Genomic DNA, 18,369 nt, shown 5'->3' on the forward strand with positions numbered 1-18,369 from the left:
TGAACAGGGAGAAGATAATGGAAGAGAGTGAGGAACCTCTAAGCTTTGTTACCCACTCTCTGGAACAGGTCTGCGCTATCAGTCACCCATTCATCCAATGTATATTGAGGGACCCCATGGTGCCAGGATCTGAGGATGCAGAGTGCATAGATCCCCTGATCTGTCCTCAGGGGGCTTGCATGCCCACCTAGTGATGGTGATGATACTGAGGATAAGCAGTACATGAGTAAGCATCACGCCTACCATTCTAAATCTCTATAGCTAAGTGACAACATCCTTTCTCCCATGAGGGTTTGCTGAGCAGTATTATATGGAGGGAGACAGCTATACACCCAGGAAGTCTCATCCACAACCACAGTGACCTATCTTAAAGAACATGTTTTATCCTTAAGTCCCTTTTGTCCTTATTAATTGAAAAGGGCAAACTTTCCTTATCTCTTTGATCACTCTGGGTTCCCCCCAAAGACATAGTCTTCACATGCTGGGCCCACAGTGACAAGGATACCCAGGAGAAGACCCAAACCTTTGGGCATGGGCACAAGCAGATCCAGCATCTTCTGGGATAGGTGAGGCCAGATGGCTAGGGTCTCCTTTTGTAGCTCTGAGTCTAGCTGCTGCCTGTCTGCACCACCTAGAATAAGATAAATTACTAATAAATAGAATAGACCCAGAAAAAACCAGGACTGAGGGAGGAGGTGAAGGTAGGAGCTGAATCAGCAGGGCACCTCATATTTTAAGAGGAAATCTTGGCACTGAGTGACAGTAGATCTTGCAATACCAGGCCTTTCTGCTGAAGAAGCAGAACACATTTTGGCTCCCTTTTTCAGTGACTCAGGGATATCCTGCCAAGAGATCTGAGGCCCTCAGACTAAGAGCAACTTCCTCATTCATTCTAAAAGCCTCCCAGGTGCTCAATACATCAGAGGAGAAAATAAAAATAGCCGCAAGTACGTTCCTCTGCCTTCTTATCCATACATCAATCCCTCCAGCAACCCTAACTCCATAGTCTGAGTGACCTGATTTTAAAAAGGATTTAGACTGCACAAGAGCAGAAAGGCTAAAGGTCCACCTGGAAGTAGTAGTAAGCCTGTTCTCTCCTAAATCAATCATTAGAAATCAAGAGGAATAAAACACTACCATGGCCTCTATGACAGCACCTTCTGCCACAGAAGCCTCTCAAGACTTCAGAGAAAATAAACCATATACAGAAAAAAAGGACAAAATTAACCTCTGGTCAATAAATATTTCTAGAATACCTATTGTGAGCCAGACACTGAAGATCATATACTTTTAAAGCTGAAAGAAGCCCTAGAGATTATCAAACCATTCACTGTACCAGAAGGAAAGGGCAATTATTAGTTATTGAGTCAGATACTTGATGTTCAGATGACTGCACTGTTGTGTCCTTAGCTGGATAGATAACAGTTCAAATATCTCCATCTTGTGCCACCTGCATGAGTTGTTCCAGAATTCCTCCTTCCCACCTCCCTTCCTAAGCTTACCTTTGGCAATTTTAATGTCCAGAGCTGTCCGGATCAGAGCCATAAGTGTGGAGGTGAAGTGGACCGTCATGTCCTCAGCTACTGGCATGTTCATTAGGACCAACCTCTGTGTGAAAGAGAAAAAAGAAACAGCAGGCAAAAAAAAAAAAAAAAAAAAAAAAAAAAAAATTGAAAGACATCTCAGTGAGAAAGGAAGAAAAGGGCAGAGGTCAAAAGCACAGACAAAAAAGAAGGGCAAGGATCCCCATCCCCTGCCCCAGTCCTTCTCTCCCTGCTTCTCACTTAAGGCTCATTTGCTGCTGTTTTGTTGTTGTTGTTGTTGTAGTTTGTTTGTTTTTTTTCTCCACCAAGGGAATGATGCCAAATTCCAAAGGGAAGGGGCTTCCCTAATCATTCAGTAAGGCCCCCCCATGGAGTCCTAAGAATGTCTTTGTTAGGGATGGGAAGTGATTTCTAAAAGAAGTGGCTCAAGGAAAGGAGTCAGCTCGGGGAGGTGGCTCCATTCCCTGTTCAAGGCTGCTCCATATTTCCACTTGTCCCATGAATACCCCCTGAAACTCATATGGAAATACAGTGAGAAATGAGATTTTGCTTTGCTTATCTAACTTGAAAGATGCATCCTGGTGCCCCCTTTTTGAGTCTTTAATAGATGAAATTTGCCCGCACATGATTGAACATGCATAAGTCCAACTTGTCTAAAGGATGAGGTGGAGCAGGATGGACAAGGGGGAGAGTGCAAACAGGCTCTGGGGTAGGAGGATGGGGAGAGCGGAGGAGACAGAACGAGGAAGGGTGGCCCAGGCAGGAGCAGAGTGGGCAGGCCTTGTTCCCCTCACCCAAAGAAAGGGATCACACTGAAATGGCCAAATCCACTTTCCAGAGAGTATTTTGCTTTTGGAGCTCTTTAACTTTTCCTCCAATCCCCGCTCCCCTTCTCCCACCAAGCTTCATCCCAGAAGTACAAATTCAAGGCCACATTCTACCACCTGGTACTTTTGGATGTGGCCATCGTGAGCAAAAAGGATGCCAGCCCCTAAGCTGTGCACGAGGAGCCATGTACTGGGGGGAATGAGGGTCCCTAATGGCCATGTTCCAGTGAGATGCTATCTGGGGCCATACAACGTGAGGTAGCAGCAGGAGAACGTCCTCTGGCAGAACCACCAGCCTGGCAGAGAGGGAAGTACCTCTTCCCAAAGAAGGGTCTCTAATGTTCCATTGCAGCATCCTGCCTAAAGCTGATGCCACATGGTGTCTTAGAGTGGAAAGCCAGTTTCTTGTTTGGATTTGAGTTCCATCTCTCTCCCACTTCTTTAAACATCTAGAGAAGTGGAAACATTCCTATGATGTGTTCCTAGGTGAATGAAAGAGCTCCAGAGTTCTGGGTCAGTCTAAATAGCAAAGGGGAACTAACAGTAACTATTACTAATGGGTGGCAAAACAACTCATGTCCAAAAGCTATGAGCACCCCAAGGGTAAGTGACTCCCAGTGTACAATAATCTCTAAACAGCAAGCCATGGGGGAATCCACCCATAACTCTGGGGCCAGGCCCCATAACTATGTTATGCCAGTAAGTCAAATTTAATGCTGAATACAACTTGTGCCCATTATTTCCCTTCCTTTTGAGTATTTCCAAAAGAATTGGGTAGCTGGGCTAGTGGAATAGAGCTGCATTCCTCAGTCTATCACAGGATGGAAGACAGGTTCCTCTTTTCTTCTTACACCTAGAAGGAACCTATGCCATTCTTCCTATGTCATGGGTGAAAACATTTGTTATGAGTTTTCCTCTCTCCTAAAAATTTCTTGTTTAAAGGAATTTTCCTTTCTCCTAACAATTCCATGTTTAAAGGAATTTCTGCATGATTTCCTTATCTGATTGAAGATATTTCTTTGCATATGAGCACTGATAGCTGTTTTGCTGTAGGCTTCCTTCTTGCCCATATATGCCATCCCACAGGCCACCACTCTGCCTCCTCTAAAAGGAAACACACCACTTAACACTGCTTGTCAGGTAACTCACTCACAAGAAGCCACACAGTTGTAGAAACACAAAATATCACATAAAAAACCATGTTGAACAGTATTAAAAACCATTCCTTGTATTGTCTCATGAGTTCGTCCTCCTGGGAACCTTCCTGACTCTTCAGTCTCATCGTGCCTTTCCTCCTTAGTTCCCTCCTCCGCCTCCCCAGCCTGGCTTCCTCCCCATGTTCTGGCCTCCCCACAACTAGATCCCATTTCCTGTTGGTCTCTAGCCCAGAACAAAGGAAGGGGTGGTCTACCTTATATGCCACTTTGGAGGGACATCTCTTGCCGAGGCCTAGCGGAGGTGACATGAGAGTCAGCATTTCATACATCTCAGTGTAATGGATGCGGCCACTGCTCATGGAGGGTGGTGAGTTGGGATGGGGTGGGTTAGCGGGGCAGTGGGGTGGCAGGGAAAGGAGAAGGAAGTGGGGAGAAGGATGCAGACAGGTAGGAGAGGAGAATAGGCATTCCCAGAGAGCAAAAACGAACAAAATACAGAAAACAGGAGAAGAAAAACAAAACAAAATGGACAAACGGGAAAAGAATAGGAAACCTGTTAATCAAGGCAAATCGTAGACATGACTCCATCCTGGTGCGGTTTATATCACGCCCCACACAGACCCGGGAAAACTGGTGGCAACCTTCAGTCCCTATTGACTCTCCATGGGAATAGTCACGGGGTCTCATTTTCTCCTCGATTAGCATTCCCCTGACTTCCCTGTTCACTTCATCCCTCCCCAATACAACACAGCTTATTTTCAATTCCCAGGGCTGTGTGTGAGCAGTATAAACCGGATAGACGGTGCTCCAGCCATGGGTTGGAGTTTCTGACCCCGGCTGGGGCGCTGGCCTGGAAGTCAGGCTGTTCTCCACTGAACCCACAGGCAGAACGTCGTGTATCCCCCCTCTGGTGTGTGTGTGCAGCAGGAGGCGGCGTCTTGCACTGAAGGTGGTGGGCTGTGCTTGCTGCTCAAAGAGTTGGCCCCGTTGCTTCCACCTGGCTCTGTGGACAAGACTGCTCTTTATTCCCCAGCATGTGCCAGGTCAATGGCATGCTGGGGACAGAAGAAACAAAAACAGGAGGAGGAAGAGCATCTTGCATGCCATGCTACCCTCCCCAGCTCTCCCACATGCGGCTGCGGGTTTCACCAGGGTGGAGTTTAAAGAGTCTCAGCAGAGGCAGCTGTCCAGCCTCCTGAGTATGGAATCACCGTGTCACCACCCCAGGCCAGCTCTATCCCATTGTCCAGGCTGGCATCCTTCCTGAGCCTAGGTCGTCTTCCAGCTGCCTGGGCAGTGCTATGCCCCAGGGAGCCCATGCTTCCCTCCACTTGCACCATGAGAGGGTTCCTTACCTAGCAGGCTTGGCCTTACATAGGGGCTTAGTAGAGCCATTGGGATATAGAGAATTCCCTGGGTATGTCAGATTTGAGCAGGGAGGTCCTACTCACCCCTGAACAATATCCTTGGTGTAACTGACAAGAAGTGACTTGGAAATTATGACAGCCCCCTCAGATCCCTCACAGCAACCCATGGCAGGACCCTAAGGTAGGGACTCTCTCAGTAGTGCTTCATTCACTGTGATCTTCCCAGACTCTCTGAGCTATTACTACCTTCTTCCACACAGCACCAAATCTATGCCTCTTTTACCTACTCTCACCTCTTGCCCTAATTCTTTGTTTCTCACCCCTTCTGTCCTATAGCTTTCATAGTCATTCTGACCAGACCATCCAGGAGCTTGGAGGGTGGGATCACTAGGATCATACTCCATACATTACATATGGGATGATGAGGCTCTTTTGCTAAAATGAGGCTTCTCCATCTCCAGTGAAAAGAAGCCAGAATTCTTTTGCTGGGTTAAAAATATTTCTGCAGTCTATAGAGAAAGGAGAGGTCCCTCTGATTAACTATACAGACTAAGGTGGACCTGTGTGTGTGTACATGTGCATATACACACACACATGAGTGTGTGCATGTGAAGAGAGCGATCACACTGGTCTTCATATGAAGTTCTTAACTCTTCTGCCTTTTCCCCAAAGTATGCCCTTATCTTCATATAACAGCTGCTGGTTCTGGAAGGGTTTGGACCTCTTTAAACTCAAAGGAAAGCAACATGAAGGTTCCCTCATGTGGCGCAGTGGTGGTGGAGCAGAGGACAGAGAGGAGGGGTTAGATGTTGCATCCCACGGCAGGTCATGGCTGGGGACTGGGAGGCAAACCTTGCAAGCCACCCTGTAGGGGCAGTTCTCTCCCAGGCCCAGAGGAGGCGAGATCACCCGCACTAATTTGTACATATCCTTATACGGGATCCTGCCGCTGTAAAGGAAGCACAGGTGGGTTAATAGGACACTCAGAGAAGGGTGGAAAAGAAATGACAGCTTAGCCATGAAGAGGATGGCTGAAAGAGGTCAGAGCAGCAGCTTTCCTTGGGCCTGGCAAAGCCAGACCAGGAGAGACTGAAAACAGTAAGCACCAGAGAACCATTACCTTGCCAAACTGCACTGCTGCAATTTTCTAAGGAAATCAGAGCCCGGTCAATGCCAAAGGGAACTGCCTAATGACCAAGAGCACCCCATTATACCTATCTGGCCCATACCTGGCCAGATGCAGACACAGCCCTGGCTCTAGCTAGGCTTCTAGGAACAAAGCCTGCCAATTCACGAATGACTCAGACCGCTGTCCACAGCAGATGTCAGGCTGCCTTGAAGTGGACTGCAGAACTGTTTGCTTTTCACAGACACTGATTACAGTCAGTTACTCAGACCCACTTTTCAGGGGCAGTGGGAAGTCAGCGGCTTTCTGCAGTCTGGAAGAGACAAATTTCCCATTAGGCTAATTAGCAAGGAGCACAGTTGGCATGAGGGAAATCACAAAGGGCTTTGCTTCTCTTTGTGACAGATTTTTCTGCGTTCAGCTTGGGCAAGTCTTCTTTACTCAGTAGGAGCCTGCTGAGGTCTGTGTTCAGAGAGCAGCCAGGGAGGAAGCCATGGACACTCTCCCCCCAGCCCTCTTTCTGCCACTCAGCCAACAGCAGCTTGGCTGGAGCCAGCCAGAATTCTAGCTATCTTACCAACCCTTTTCCCAGGAGCCCATTAGAGAGTACCAGCTTCCTATGGAAGGGATAGAATTAATGATTGATTAATTTTCAGTGGCTACAGCATCTTCTCTGTCAGCATCCAGAAAAAGAAGCAACACCCAGGGATCTGCAGGTCTGTATACACCCTGGAACAGACCAGGGTTTCCGCTGGAAATTATAAGCACAACATCTCCACCTCTGTGCATTCAGTCCTTGCTTGCAACTGTATGGAGACTATTGCTTCAGCCCAGCTTTACTCTTTCTAGGCTTTCTGAAATTTGAGGGTTGATTCCTCCTATTCTCCCAGATAGCAGCTCATCAGTACCTCCAAGTCTCTCAACTCTTGAGAGGAGGTAATTTAGCCAGTTGTCCTTTCATTTTGCCTTAGTGAGATTGGGAAGTAGGTGGGTTGGGAGTGGCTATAGACTGACATTTTTTGCAACTGGTTTCAGCCCTCCTTTTGAAGACATTGGCTCACATTACTTTTGTTAGTCTTCCTCACCCACCTTATAAAGAAAGCCAACCAAACTCTAACTAGAATGAATTACACTGTGAATTACAAAGCACACAGAAGAAATTCTTCTTTGTCTTTATGCTCTTCCCCAGTCCACACGTCTGAGTCTCATGATTCATCCTCATGGAATCATTTCTTCCCAGCAACTGGAATAAGTAGGGAGGAGCATGTTTTATACACACAGCATTTGGATCCCAAGATAAGTGAAACCACAAGAAGCTGGGGTTTCTGGAAGCCAAGGATACCTGAGTGAGCCCAGATGAACAATGGACTTTTTTGCTCACAGTTCGTTTCTCCTCTTGGGTGAGTGAAGAGGTCCCTTCTTAGGCTCCCAATCCCATAGATATCCATGGTAACAGAGGCTGATTTTCTAGACATTCCAATTAGCATTCCTGTGTGGTTATTGTTGATTATAATAACAGTTACACAGGATTTAATATCATCCTCACAACCACCTTGCAAGTTATGTAGGTATCACGATCACCATTTTACAGGTAAAGAAGCCCAGAGTGGTTACGTGACTTGTCCAAGGCCATGGAGCTGAAGACACGCAGGCCTGGCTGCCTTCTCCTCTAACACACTGCCCATTGCTTTCTAAGATCTATTTACTAGAAAGTAAGACCAGAAAGAAAAAGCTGTTGCTCAGCCATTGTAATAGGAATGGATTTAGATAACTCTGTACCCTAAGTCATTAATAATTAATGAAGGAAAGAATTCTGATTCACCCTTCTAGTCTCTAAAACAGTGACCCAAGTTCAACAGCCTCACCAGAGGATAGATTTTTGGGAAAAGTCTCTGATTATGAAGGGGGTTCCAGGTGGAAGCAACTTGGTCCATGCCTGTAAAGGATAACATTTCTTGTAGTATTTTTCAGAGGGGGACCAGAATGGATAGAGGATTGGTGAGTTAAGACCCAAAAGCTAAAATGACCTGGAACAGAACAGTTCCTTTGGAGTAAGCATTAATAGAACTCTCACCTTGTCCTCAGCCATGAGGGCCAAAATGCTGCCTTTATACTCCAAAGCAGGGATTAGCAAATGTTTCTGGCAGTAAATTTTTTGACAGTAAAATATATAGGTTGTTGCAAAAATGGCCCACAATTACTTTTGCTCCAACCTAATATTTCTGTAGTAAATACTTTCAAATTTGAGGACCATAACATCTCTGTCACAATCACTCACCTCTTCCTTGTAGTACGTAAGCAGCCAGAGACAATACGTAAACGAATGGTCGAGCTGTCTTTCAATAAAACTTTATTTGCAAAAACAGACAATGGGCTGAATTTTGCCCATGGGATGCAAAAACAGACAATGGGCTGAATTTTGCCCATGGGATGTAGTTTGCCAATCCCTGCTCTAGAGCCTAGAAGGCACGCTATCACTTCAGAACTACTAAACAGCAAAAGAGACAGTAAAGAGGTTATCTTCACCAATTCCTACCATTTAATTTAGTTCCATGTAATAAAAATCCACAAATGTTTAAGGGAACAGTTGGAAGAACAACTTGTTTGGTTTTTAAAAAATAATTTCAGAGTTGTATCCAACTGTATCTGTTGAGAGGAATGAGAAAGAGAAAACACTCACAGTCACTGATCATGGTGGCCAGATGTCCAGCTGGCCAAAAACCCTGGTCAAACCCCCTGATAACTCAAAGGAGTCCACTAACCATTGGCAGAAAAAGATTCTTGGAAAGTTCTCTTGGGATTGAGCCCAAATAATCTGAGGTGAGGACTGGATGATGAGACCAGCCCACAAAGGGAAAACCCTGTCACAGAAGGAAAGAGAGGGGAAAGGAGGATACAGAAGTCTTTGGTGACTGGCTTGATACCAGAGCCTCTTCTATGGGCCACAATCAAGAGGAATCTCCTTTCCTTCTGTAACAGGCAGGCATTTGGGTGGCTCCAATTCCAACCTCTTCCCTGGGAACTCCAGAGACCTTTGCTCTGGGCCCCGCTAGGGCGGCCGAGGGGCCTACGCACCATGCTGCTCGGTCATATTCTGCCCAGACGCGGACAAACTCGTCCAAGTGGTGAGGCCCCAGGATGGAGGAGTCCCGAGTCAGGTACTCAAAGTTGTCCATGATGACGGCCACGAACAGGTTGAGCATCTGAAGGGCAAGGGGAAGAAGAGGGGTTAGGGGAAACCTAAAGCAGAGCTCAGGAAGCAGAAGAACAGGCTTCAGGGCAAAGAAAAGAATTCAAAAGTTTGTAGGCCTGAAGTTCCTAGCTCAAGCACCACTGATCTTGCTGAATGCAACACGTTTTCATTATTTGTACCACAGTTTCATTGTGTGAGCATTCTTACTTTACATTTCTATGCCACTTCATATTTGTAGAGTACCCCACAGTCACTTTTATTATCTGTTGCATTTATTTAATTGTTACTGTGGCAGCAGAGGGAACAGCAGCAGCCATAACATTCTTGAGGGCTAGAGGAAGTCAAGGCCAGATGCTAACCTTCCCTCCCCAGCCTCTCCCTTCATTCTTGCTCCACAAAAGCAGCCAAAGAACAACTGGTAAGATGTTTTACAGCTGACGGCATGGCCTACTGTTGTGATGACTTTAAGCTGTTCTTGGGCTCTTAAGCAGTTTCTAAGTCCCTACTCTTCCACTTATTTGTTTAGCCAGCCTTTACTGTGCACCTACTATGTTCCAAACAGAGATTCAGGTGCCAGAGATGTGAGATAAGAAAGTTCTTGTCCAGAGGTATATTCCCACGCCCAGCACAGGGGCTTACAGCACAGCAGGGCTTCACTAGATGTGGTTACTTGAATGCTCTTCAAGACTTATTTGATACTGAGTAGAGACTGTGATGTAATGGAAACATACAAATGTGACAAATTTTAAGAGCCATGAAAGAAGCACATGCAGGTTCCAGTGGGGACAGAAAAGAGTATGAAGGCAACTTCTCCTGGCTGAAGAAAAAATGTATAAAAGGGTTGATGTTTGAGTACTGTTCACCATATAGACATGGGCATGGAGGAGGGTGTTTTAGCAAAGGAGCCAGAACAGAGGTATGCAGGGACAGGGAATAGTCAGGGATCTGCAAGGAGGGCAGAGCAGCTGGATCCAAGTGCCGGATCACAGAAGCATCTCATACACTGAGCTAAAGAGTGTAGACCAGGATCGGTGAACTGGTCAGATAGCAAATATTTTAGGCTCTGCAGGCTGTGTGGTCTCTGCTGTAACTATTCAGTTTTGCTGTTGTAGCACCAGACAGACCATTTGTATACAAATGAACACGATGGTTCTGGTAAAGCTTTGTTTATGGACACTGAAATTTGAATTCCATGTAATTCCACGTCATGAAACATCATTCATCTTTTGTTTTCTTTCCTCAACCATTTAAGAACGTAGAAGCCATTATTTCACGGGCTATACAAAAACAGGTGGTAAACCTGATTTGTCCCAAGGGCTATAGTTTGCCAACCACTGATCTAGATTGTTCTGTAAGCAACAGGAACTACTAAAGGGGTTTAGAGAGGAGAGAGATAAAGTGACATTTGCATTCAGAAAGAACTCTTGGTAGCAGCATGTAGGGTGGGTGGGAAACCAAGGGAGGATGTTGCAGTACTCCTGAATCTACCAGGGGCAGGACGACAGCACAGACCAGAGTAGAGAGTTAACAAAGGTGGAATCGACAGGACTTGATGTTCAACAGCACTGTTTCCTTGTTTCCTGGCTGCCCTGCTCACCCATTCACTGTATTTCTGGCCCAGGTTCTTGGCTGTTCCAAGTTAGTGAGATTCAGTGGGATACCCTCCTGTGACCCAGGCCTCAACTAGTCATTAAACCCCATTTCCCTGGGCACAGTGGTTGGTGATCCCATCAAAACCAATAAAATGGTATTGAATCTTCTGGGCAAAATAGTTCTTCCTGTTGCTCTTAAATGTGTGAAAATGTGCAGTCTAGAGCTGCCACTACAGCCATCTTGAGATGTTGGTATTTGCACTCACAAGGATGGAGCAAGGTGGAGGCAGAGATCTGTAAATAGAGAGAAACCTGGACCTGGTGATATCATCTGAGCCCCATATCAAGCCTGCTCTGCCCCAGGACTCCTCATTTACAGGAGCCTGTAAAATCCCACTTTACTGAAGCAGATTTAGCTGGGCTTTCTGTCTCTTGTAAGTGAAAGGGTCCTGCCTGATAGATAACAACTGGTGGGAAAACTGGAGTCTCTGTTGTGGACCCCCAGGCCAAGTGGCCAGGTGCACAGAGGTGCCAGATATGCAGACAGGGTGTACAGGATAAGGAGACAGTGTGGAGGAAGGACATGGTTGGAGTCTTTCTACAATACAGAGACTGCTGGTCATACCTAACAGCCAGACTCTTCTCTTCCTTCTTTTCTCCTGCTGCCTAGAGTAGAGATGGATGGCTGGAGGTCTAGGTGTCTTCTCTTCCATGAGGATGAGGGACACACCACAGAGGTGATGGAGCAGAAAGCAGGAGTAGGTCTGGGGCCCCAACACCCCTTTGGAGCCACCATAACCAGACTGCCTGCCTTCCTCCAGACTTCACTGATGTGGAAGGGAAATCAGCATCCCTCCTGGTTAAACCACTGTTATCTGGAGATTTCTGTCTCATGCAGGCGAACCTAATCCCAACATGGGCCTGTCTTTCTGCCTCTGAGGTTGGAGCCACAGTGAATTTGTTCAACTACTACCTGGGCTATAAAGGGTTTTCCATGTATCCAGACATTTCTTTTGTACACTTTTCAGGGTACCTATTATTAATGTCAATGAAAACTATTAGCACTGTTACTGCTTTTCATTTGAACAGTCATTAAGAGTGTAGCGTGTGCAGTCACACCTATTACTTGTTGTTACGCTTGCTCCAACTCTTTGTGAGGCAGGTTTAATTACCATCACCCTTCAAGGACAGAATTGCTTTGGATTCACATTTTTTGTTCTTAGCTTCCAGCACAAGGCCTCGGGCACATCGTAGGGGCATCAGTAAATCTCTGTAGAGTGGCTGGTTTGAGTTGAGAAGCTGTGTGACTTGTCCAAGGTCACAAAGTCAGTCTCATATAGATCTGAAAGCAGATCATCTCGTACTGAATATAGCCTCATTAAAAATAACAGTAATGTGAATTATGCAGGACCCTCTGTGTCAAAATTCCAAAAGTACCTTTAAGGTCTCTAATTAATTTCCAGTTATATCTTTGGTTTCTTTTAAATATTTATTATGAAACACTTAAACCATATAAGATAAAAGTAAGATGTCCACATGCGCTTCTATCTGCTCCATTTCACCCTAGCAGTGAGCACCGATTCCTGGAAGCTGTGAGCTGGTTTCACCCCTTGACTACTGGTGACTGAGGGATGGGCCTTGCTGAGAGTGAACCTCACAATGGCCACTCAATAAAAATGTGCTGAAGATGTGAATAAATGGAAAACTCCCATCAATAGCATTATTCTAAATTTCAGGGGTTTTTTTCTTTATACATTATACTTCCATATTTGTAAATAAGATACTGTTGTATATTCTTTTCTTTTTACTGAAAAACCTTTCACATACATAAGAAGGAAGTGTATTAAAACACATGGATCAGTTCATTGTGTATAAAATGTTCCTATTATTAAGTCATTTTTTTCTCCCATTTTATAGATGCTATAAAAGGGAAAGTGTCTTGGCCAAGGCTAGCAGAGGAACAAAGCCAAGACTACTGCGTGGGCTGCCCACATCTCCCATTAGCTCCCTCCCTGCCACACTGACCTACAGGCAACACTTAATGGTCTTTCTGTAGCCCACCCCCCTCACTGGAGAGCTGGACATGTGGGAAGTTTCAGTCCCCTTGGGATCACTTGCAAGGTAGCAATGCCTGGACATAAGACAATTAATTCACTTTTTGATGCATGGCCATGAAATTGACCACTTTTCAGTGGCATCACTGTCTTAGTTTTAGGTTTTTGTACAGCCAGTGGCATTAGCAGTGTAGTTGAGCTGAGGAATTTCAGAGTGACCAGAAACACTAAACTGGCCCTTTTATTATTCTATTTATCACTGCTTGTCTGATATGCAGGGTAGAAGTTTCTGGAAGTGGGTGTGCTGAGTCATGCTTTCTCCAAAAGAGACTTCAGAGGCACGTAGGGCTTCCCACCACTTTATAGGTGGGTATGCTCCACATATACTACTCAATATTTACTAACACCCAAAGCAATCAAGCAATCTCATTCTTTCTCATCTATCAGCTGGTCAATTATCATCAAATGTAATAACATTACAAGTCAAGAGAGAACCACATTTATTCCATTATCATCATTCTACTCTTATCAATGCCATAACCTTGCATTTTCAAGGTACCTTTTCTCAAGCAGTTCAAAAATCTCCCAAAGCGAAGATATCCATAGACGTACTTATAAGATAAAATACCTGAGGTATGACAAAGGATTACTCTGAGTGTCCATAGATTCGATATGAAGCTCAATGCACTTAAATATGCTCAACTTCCCTTTTCACAACAATCTTTCCCTAGAAGCAACAAAGACTTTTCTCAATCATTGAAAGTCACCCATCCAGGAGTCTGACAGGCACTCTAATCTCCAAGAGTTCTCCAGAGGAGGATCTAGTTCTTAACCTGGGTGTGGACGTGAGTGTGAGTGTGTGCATGGTGGGGGTGTGGAGAGAGGAGGGGAGGGAAGCACAAACATACACTGAAGCAAACATCTCCGGTCTATGTATCAGAGGGTTGGGGTAGGATGGGATGGGCCACATAGCAAGGCAAGAGCACAATGTTGCTCACCAAGAAGGAGCAGAAGAAGATGAAGGAGACAAAGTACACGTAGGCCAGATCTGTGCCGCAGCGTTCGTTCTCGTTCTGCCCTGATGGTGCGGTGGTGTCAGGCTCACAGCCCTTCTCCCCAAGGCATGACAGCATAATCTCCTGCCAGGCCTCACCTGTGGCACTCCTGAGCCCAAGAGACATTTTGGTTAGCAGGAGCATCTCTGCAGATCCTATCATATTCTTGGTCCTCTTTCCCAATTTCCCCATCCTCGCTCTTGTCTGGGCCCAACAGGCTCCCTTTTTACCCAGTTGACCCCTTCTAGTGCTTTCCATGCAGAGATAAAGAGTCCCACTGAGGTCTGTTTTGGGTTCTGCTACCCCATCCACTGCGTCTCCATCTTTTATGGGGTCTCTGCTACTAGTCATGGGATTCTCTAAGACCCAGCATAAACCTGGCTATCCAAGGTTTCAGCCCTTAAGTGGAATTTGGTCTGCAAACACTGTCCTGACATCCCCCCTCCCAAACCCTTGCAGCCATGTTGAAGTTAAAATTTGCAAATTAACTGCTGAGCCAAAGACATTGATGAAATTTTCTCCCACCCAAGTATTTAGCAGACCCAACCCTGCTTAGCTTCCAAGATCAGACAAGATCAGGCACATTCATCATGGTATGGCTGTAGACAAGACAAAACTTTCTAATGTTATAGGGGCAGTTTGGCAAAGACATTGCCTGTTCCCCTTTCTACTGACAGGAGCAAAGGAAGTGGAATAAAGATACAAAGGGAAATGGGAGGAAGAGGCAGACAAACTCTCTCTCCCTCCATCAGGAGAACCCCAGCTATGACAGTTACGCATCTAGGTACCTGAAGAGTAGCATTAGGGACCCAAAGAAACTCCGGAAGTTGTTGTGCCGGTTGATGTGACTCTCCTCGTCTAATTTTATGTTTCCAAATACCTTGAGGAGAGAAACAACAGAAAACAATGAGCATTACCAAGCTGTGTGATGTGTCCAGCACATGAGGGTTGGCAAAGCCACTTGCATGGCTCTTCCCGATGACCTACCCCTGAAGCAGACAACTCAGACCCAGAGAGCTGCTGGATACTGTGCTTTTGGGCTGATATGCAAGAATAATTATCCTCCACTGCTCTAGTGCAGCAAAGGGGACCCATGCAGCAAGGTCTGAGCATAGTGTAGAACGCAAGCTCTTTTGAAGTCATTCTGCCTGTACATAGTTCCTCCTACACCTAATCTGGTCTTTTATTTCCATGGTACCTGTCACCATGGTACTCAAGCGTCTGTCAAAGACATTATCTCACAGCAGGAGTGCACAGAAGGAGCTACCCCTCTCTTCCTGTCTCAGGTAGTCATGATGGGAGCATTCAGATTTGCAAGAAGACATCATTTATGGCTTGGGCAGATGCCACCCTGCAATTTACAAGCAGATCAGTTTAGAGAGTGGCATCTCTATCTTCCTTAGATATGTTTCTATCCATTGAGTCACATCTTAGAAGGTCTGTATGTCATTAATGTAGAATCTATGAGATTGAACACACATATATCCACATGCATATATTTATGTATGTCCACATGTATCATCCAACAGACCCAAATCCCATCCAAAAGGAAACATTTATGCAGAGCTAAAATGAAGTCCAGGCCAATAGGATGGAGAAAGTCGGGCCAACTGGGCACTTTGAAAAGGAAAACAGAAAATGGCTTTGGGCAGATTCTGGGTGACAGAATGAGATTTGCTGATCTGCTGCTGGCTACTGAGCTTAGAATGTAATCACTGTGAACATTCAAAAGAGGGAACACTCAGAGATCTTTATCCACAGAGACTGAGTAATGATGAACTCCCAGACACAGCACTGCCTGGAGCCAAGGTCAACCCCTCCACTCTTCAGATGAAAAGGAGGCTTTCACATGCACCCTCCTTCCCCAACCACATTTTGGGTATCAGGACCCATTCTCACAAGTCAATGTTGAGACAATCGAGGACTTACTGGGTTACTTTTCCAGTCATTTGAGACAATTTTCAGCCTGCATTGAACATGCTTCAGTTTATCCAATGTATGCTAAATGGAACACATTTTCCCCCTCACAGTTTTTAGAATGTGCAATTGAGGAACAATCTCTGCCCCCAGCTATTTTGCTCAAGTAACTCCCACTGACACCTGCTCTGGGAATTTGTTCTCAATGCTGTTTTTCAAAACCCAAATACTACTTGTCTCTCAGGGAGAATGGAGGTGGCAAGTGAGGCAGCAGCAGAGAAGAATGGAAAGAGAAGAAGAAGCTAGAGGGCCCCAAAGAGACAAACAGTAGCATTTAAAAAATCCCACCCAAGCAGTCAAATCTAATTAACTCTGGATACCCCAGGAGGGCACTGACATTTATCCTTGCCCTGTTCACATTTCCTGCCCTCTTCTTCCCTCTTGGTTTGGAATTCATGATTTATCCCTGATTCACCACAGACATACAACTTACAGTGTCTTTTTTCCCTATGACACTTCTGGAGGTATCATGAGTTGAATTCATTATGATTTTCTCAAACACCTCATCCAATCACAAACTAACTGCAGAGCACACTGCGATTTTGCACAAAGTATGTGTGTAATAGTCCAAGAAACCAAAACTATTTTGAATCTAAGATAATTTAAGTCAAGCCGGACATGGTGGCTCACACCTGTAATCCCAGCACTTTGTGGGGGCTGAGGTGGGAGGACTGCTTGAGCCCAGGAGTTCAAGACAAGCCTGGGCAACACAGTGAGACCTCATCTTTACAAAAAAAAAAAAAAAACAAAAAGCAGAACAAAACAAACATAATTTAAAAGTCAAAAACACATACTTATTGTGAAGATGTTCTTAAATTTTTTGTACTTTTTTTTTTTCAACTTTTCACTTACTCCTTGTCACTAACTTAAACCTCCATCAACAGGGTATGGAAGAGAAAGAAGGGATGCTGAGGCCTCATAGAAAAATCTCATGAGAGTATAGATTTAAATCCATTTCAGTTGGGATTACAGAACTTTAGAACTAGAAGAGACTTGTGAAGGTCTCTAACCAACACCTCCACTGTACTGGTGAAGGAGTTAAGGTGAAGAGAGATACAGTGACTTCACCAAGTTCACACAGTTGGTCAGTGAAGGAGCTGAGGCTGACAATCCCACTTCCTAACACCACATAGCCACAGGGCTCTTTCTCATCCCCAGCAAGTTACTCCTCCTTTCTAAATTCCGATTCTTCTGCAAAGGTCCCTTTTTCCAAGGCGCCTTTGAAAGTCCGGAATAATAATGGTTTTTCTCATAGACATACCTTGTTGCCATTAATATTTTTCCAAAAGCTTGTCTCTGCCCTTGCATTTATTTGTACAGATCCCTCAGTTTTGTTGTGACTATATTAGAAACAGTCTCTCTAGCAACAAGCTCAGGTGTCTGCTTTGTGCTTGGTGCTGTGTCTCTGTCATAGACCAGGATGGGGATGGCCAGCTCAAAGCAAGTCATAGCAGAAATGTCATTCATGTCTCTGTGGAATGGACATAGTGCTATTATCCTTTGGAAAGAAATCCGAGGGGAATAAGATGTTAGACCGTACAGTTATTGTGAAGACTACAATTTCATAATTGAACAACTTCTACCTCCAACTAGAGGGTAAAAATAAATACTTGTGTCTGCTTGTCTGGTGGGATGAGACACAGTACAGAGTTATGAACATGGGCTAGGGAGCAGACAGAGCTGATCTTACAACTCACCTCTTTCACTTACTGTCTGAGAACTTGAGCATGTTATAAGTTACTTAACTATGCTAAGCATCAATGGAGACAATGCAACTCACCTATAAACGTTTTCACATTACTCAGAAACATTAGTCATATGTCTTGCCTGGACATGCTCGCTCTCTCTTCCTTTCACTCCCTCCCTTTCTCCCCCCTCACTCTCTCTCTATGCATACATTTAGTACAGCGTCTTGTACACCAAGGAATTTAAATAATGATAAACAGCATTATCACCATTTTCAGAATCAACAATATTCATATCAGATCAGTACTGGAGATGGTGTTATTCTAGTTTATTTTGTTTGAAGATGAAGAGGGGTAAGAACTATTTTGAGCATAGGCAAAAGGAACTTAATGATAACCAGATGAGAAGAATTATAATGTTTCCAACATAAATAAGATATAAATGTTTGAGGTGATGGATAAACCAATTACCCTGATTTGATCATTACACATTGTATACGAGCATCAAAATATCACATGTACCCCAAAAATATCTACAATTATACATCAATAAAAAATAAATTTTGAAAAAATAATTTAAATCAAGCTTTCATTTGGCTCTTCAAGAATATTTTAATTCCAGAATCAAATATATTGGAGTTAGATAGGACTTCATGAACGTTACAAAGCCAATATGAAACTTCAGCAGGAATTCTATTTCCAACACTGCCAACATGATCATTAAATTCCTACTGAAATATCCTCAGTGAAGGAGAACCCACTACTTCTCAACCAAGTCTCACACATTTTGAC

The 18,369-nt window shown here is 44.7% G+C and overlaps 1 protein-coding gene across 1 annotated transcript in view; it reads right to left on the minus strand.

Annotated features, from left to right (window-relative positions):
- Nucleotides 1-18,369, minus strand: part of CACNA1E (calcium voltage-gated channel subunit alpha1 E) — a 497,630-nt gene that overhangs the window by 21,588 nt on the left and 457,673 nt on the right. The window contains exons 37-42 of the mRNA XM_063710329.1: nt 14,704-14,795; nt 13,859-14,024; nt 9,097-9,224; nt 5,748-5,844; nt 1,503-1,608; nt 524-631 (exon numbers count right to left, since the gene is read on the minus strand). Coding sequence (XP_063566399.1) covers nt 524-631; nt 1,503-1,608; nt 5,748-5,844; nt 9,097-9,224; nt 13,859-14,024; nt 14,704-14,795 — 697 coding nt within the window. The remainder of the gene's footprint in view (nt 1-523; nt 632-1,502; nt 1,609-5,747; nt 5,845-9,096; nt 9,225-13,858; nt 14,025-14,703; nt 14,796-18,369) is intronic.

The sequence above is a fragment of the Gorilla gorilla genome, chromosome 1, assembly GCF_029281585.2.
Source record: "Gorilla gorilla gorilla isolate KB3781 chromosome 1, NHGRI_mGorGor1-v2.1_pri, whole genome shotgun sequence".
NCBI lineage: Eukaryota > Metazoa > Chordata > Mammalia > Primates > Hominidae > Gorilla > Gorilla gorilla.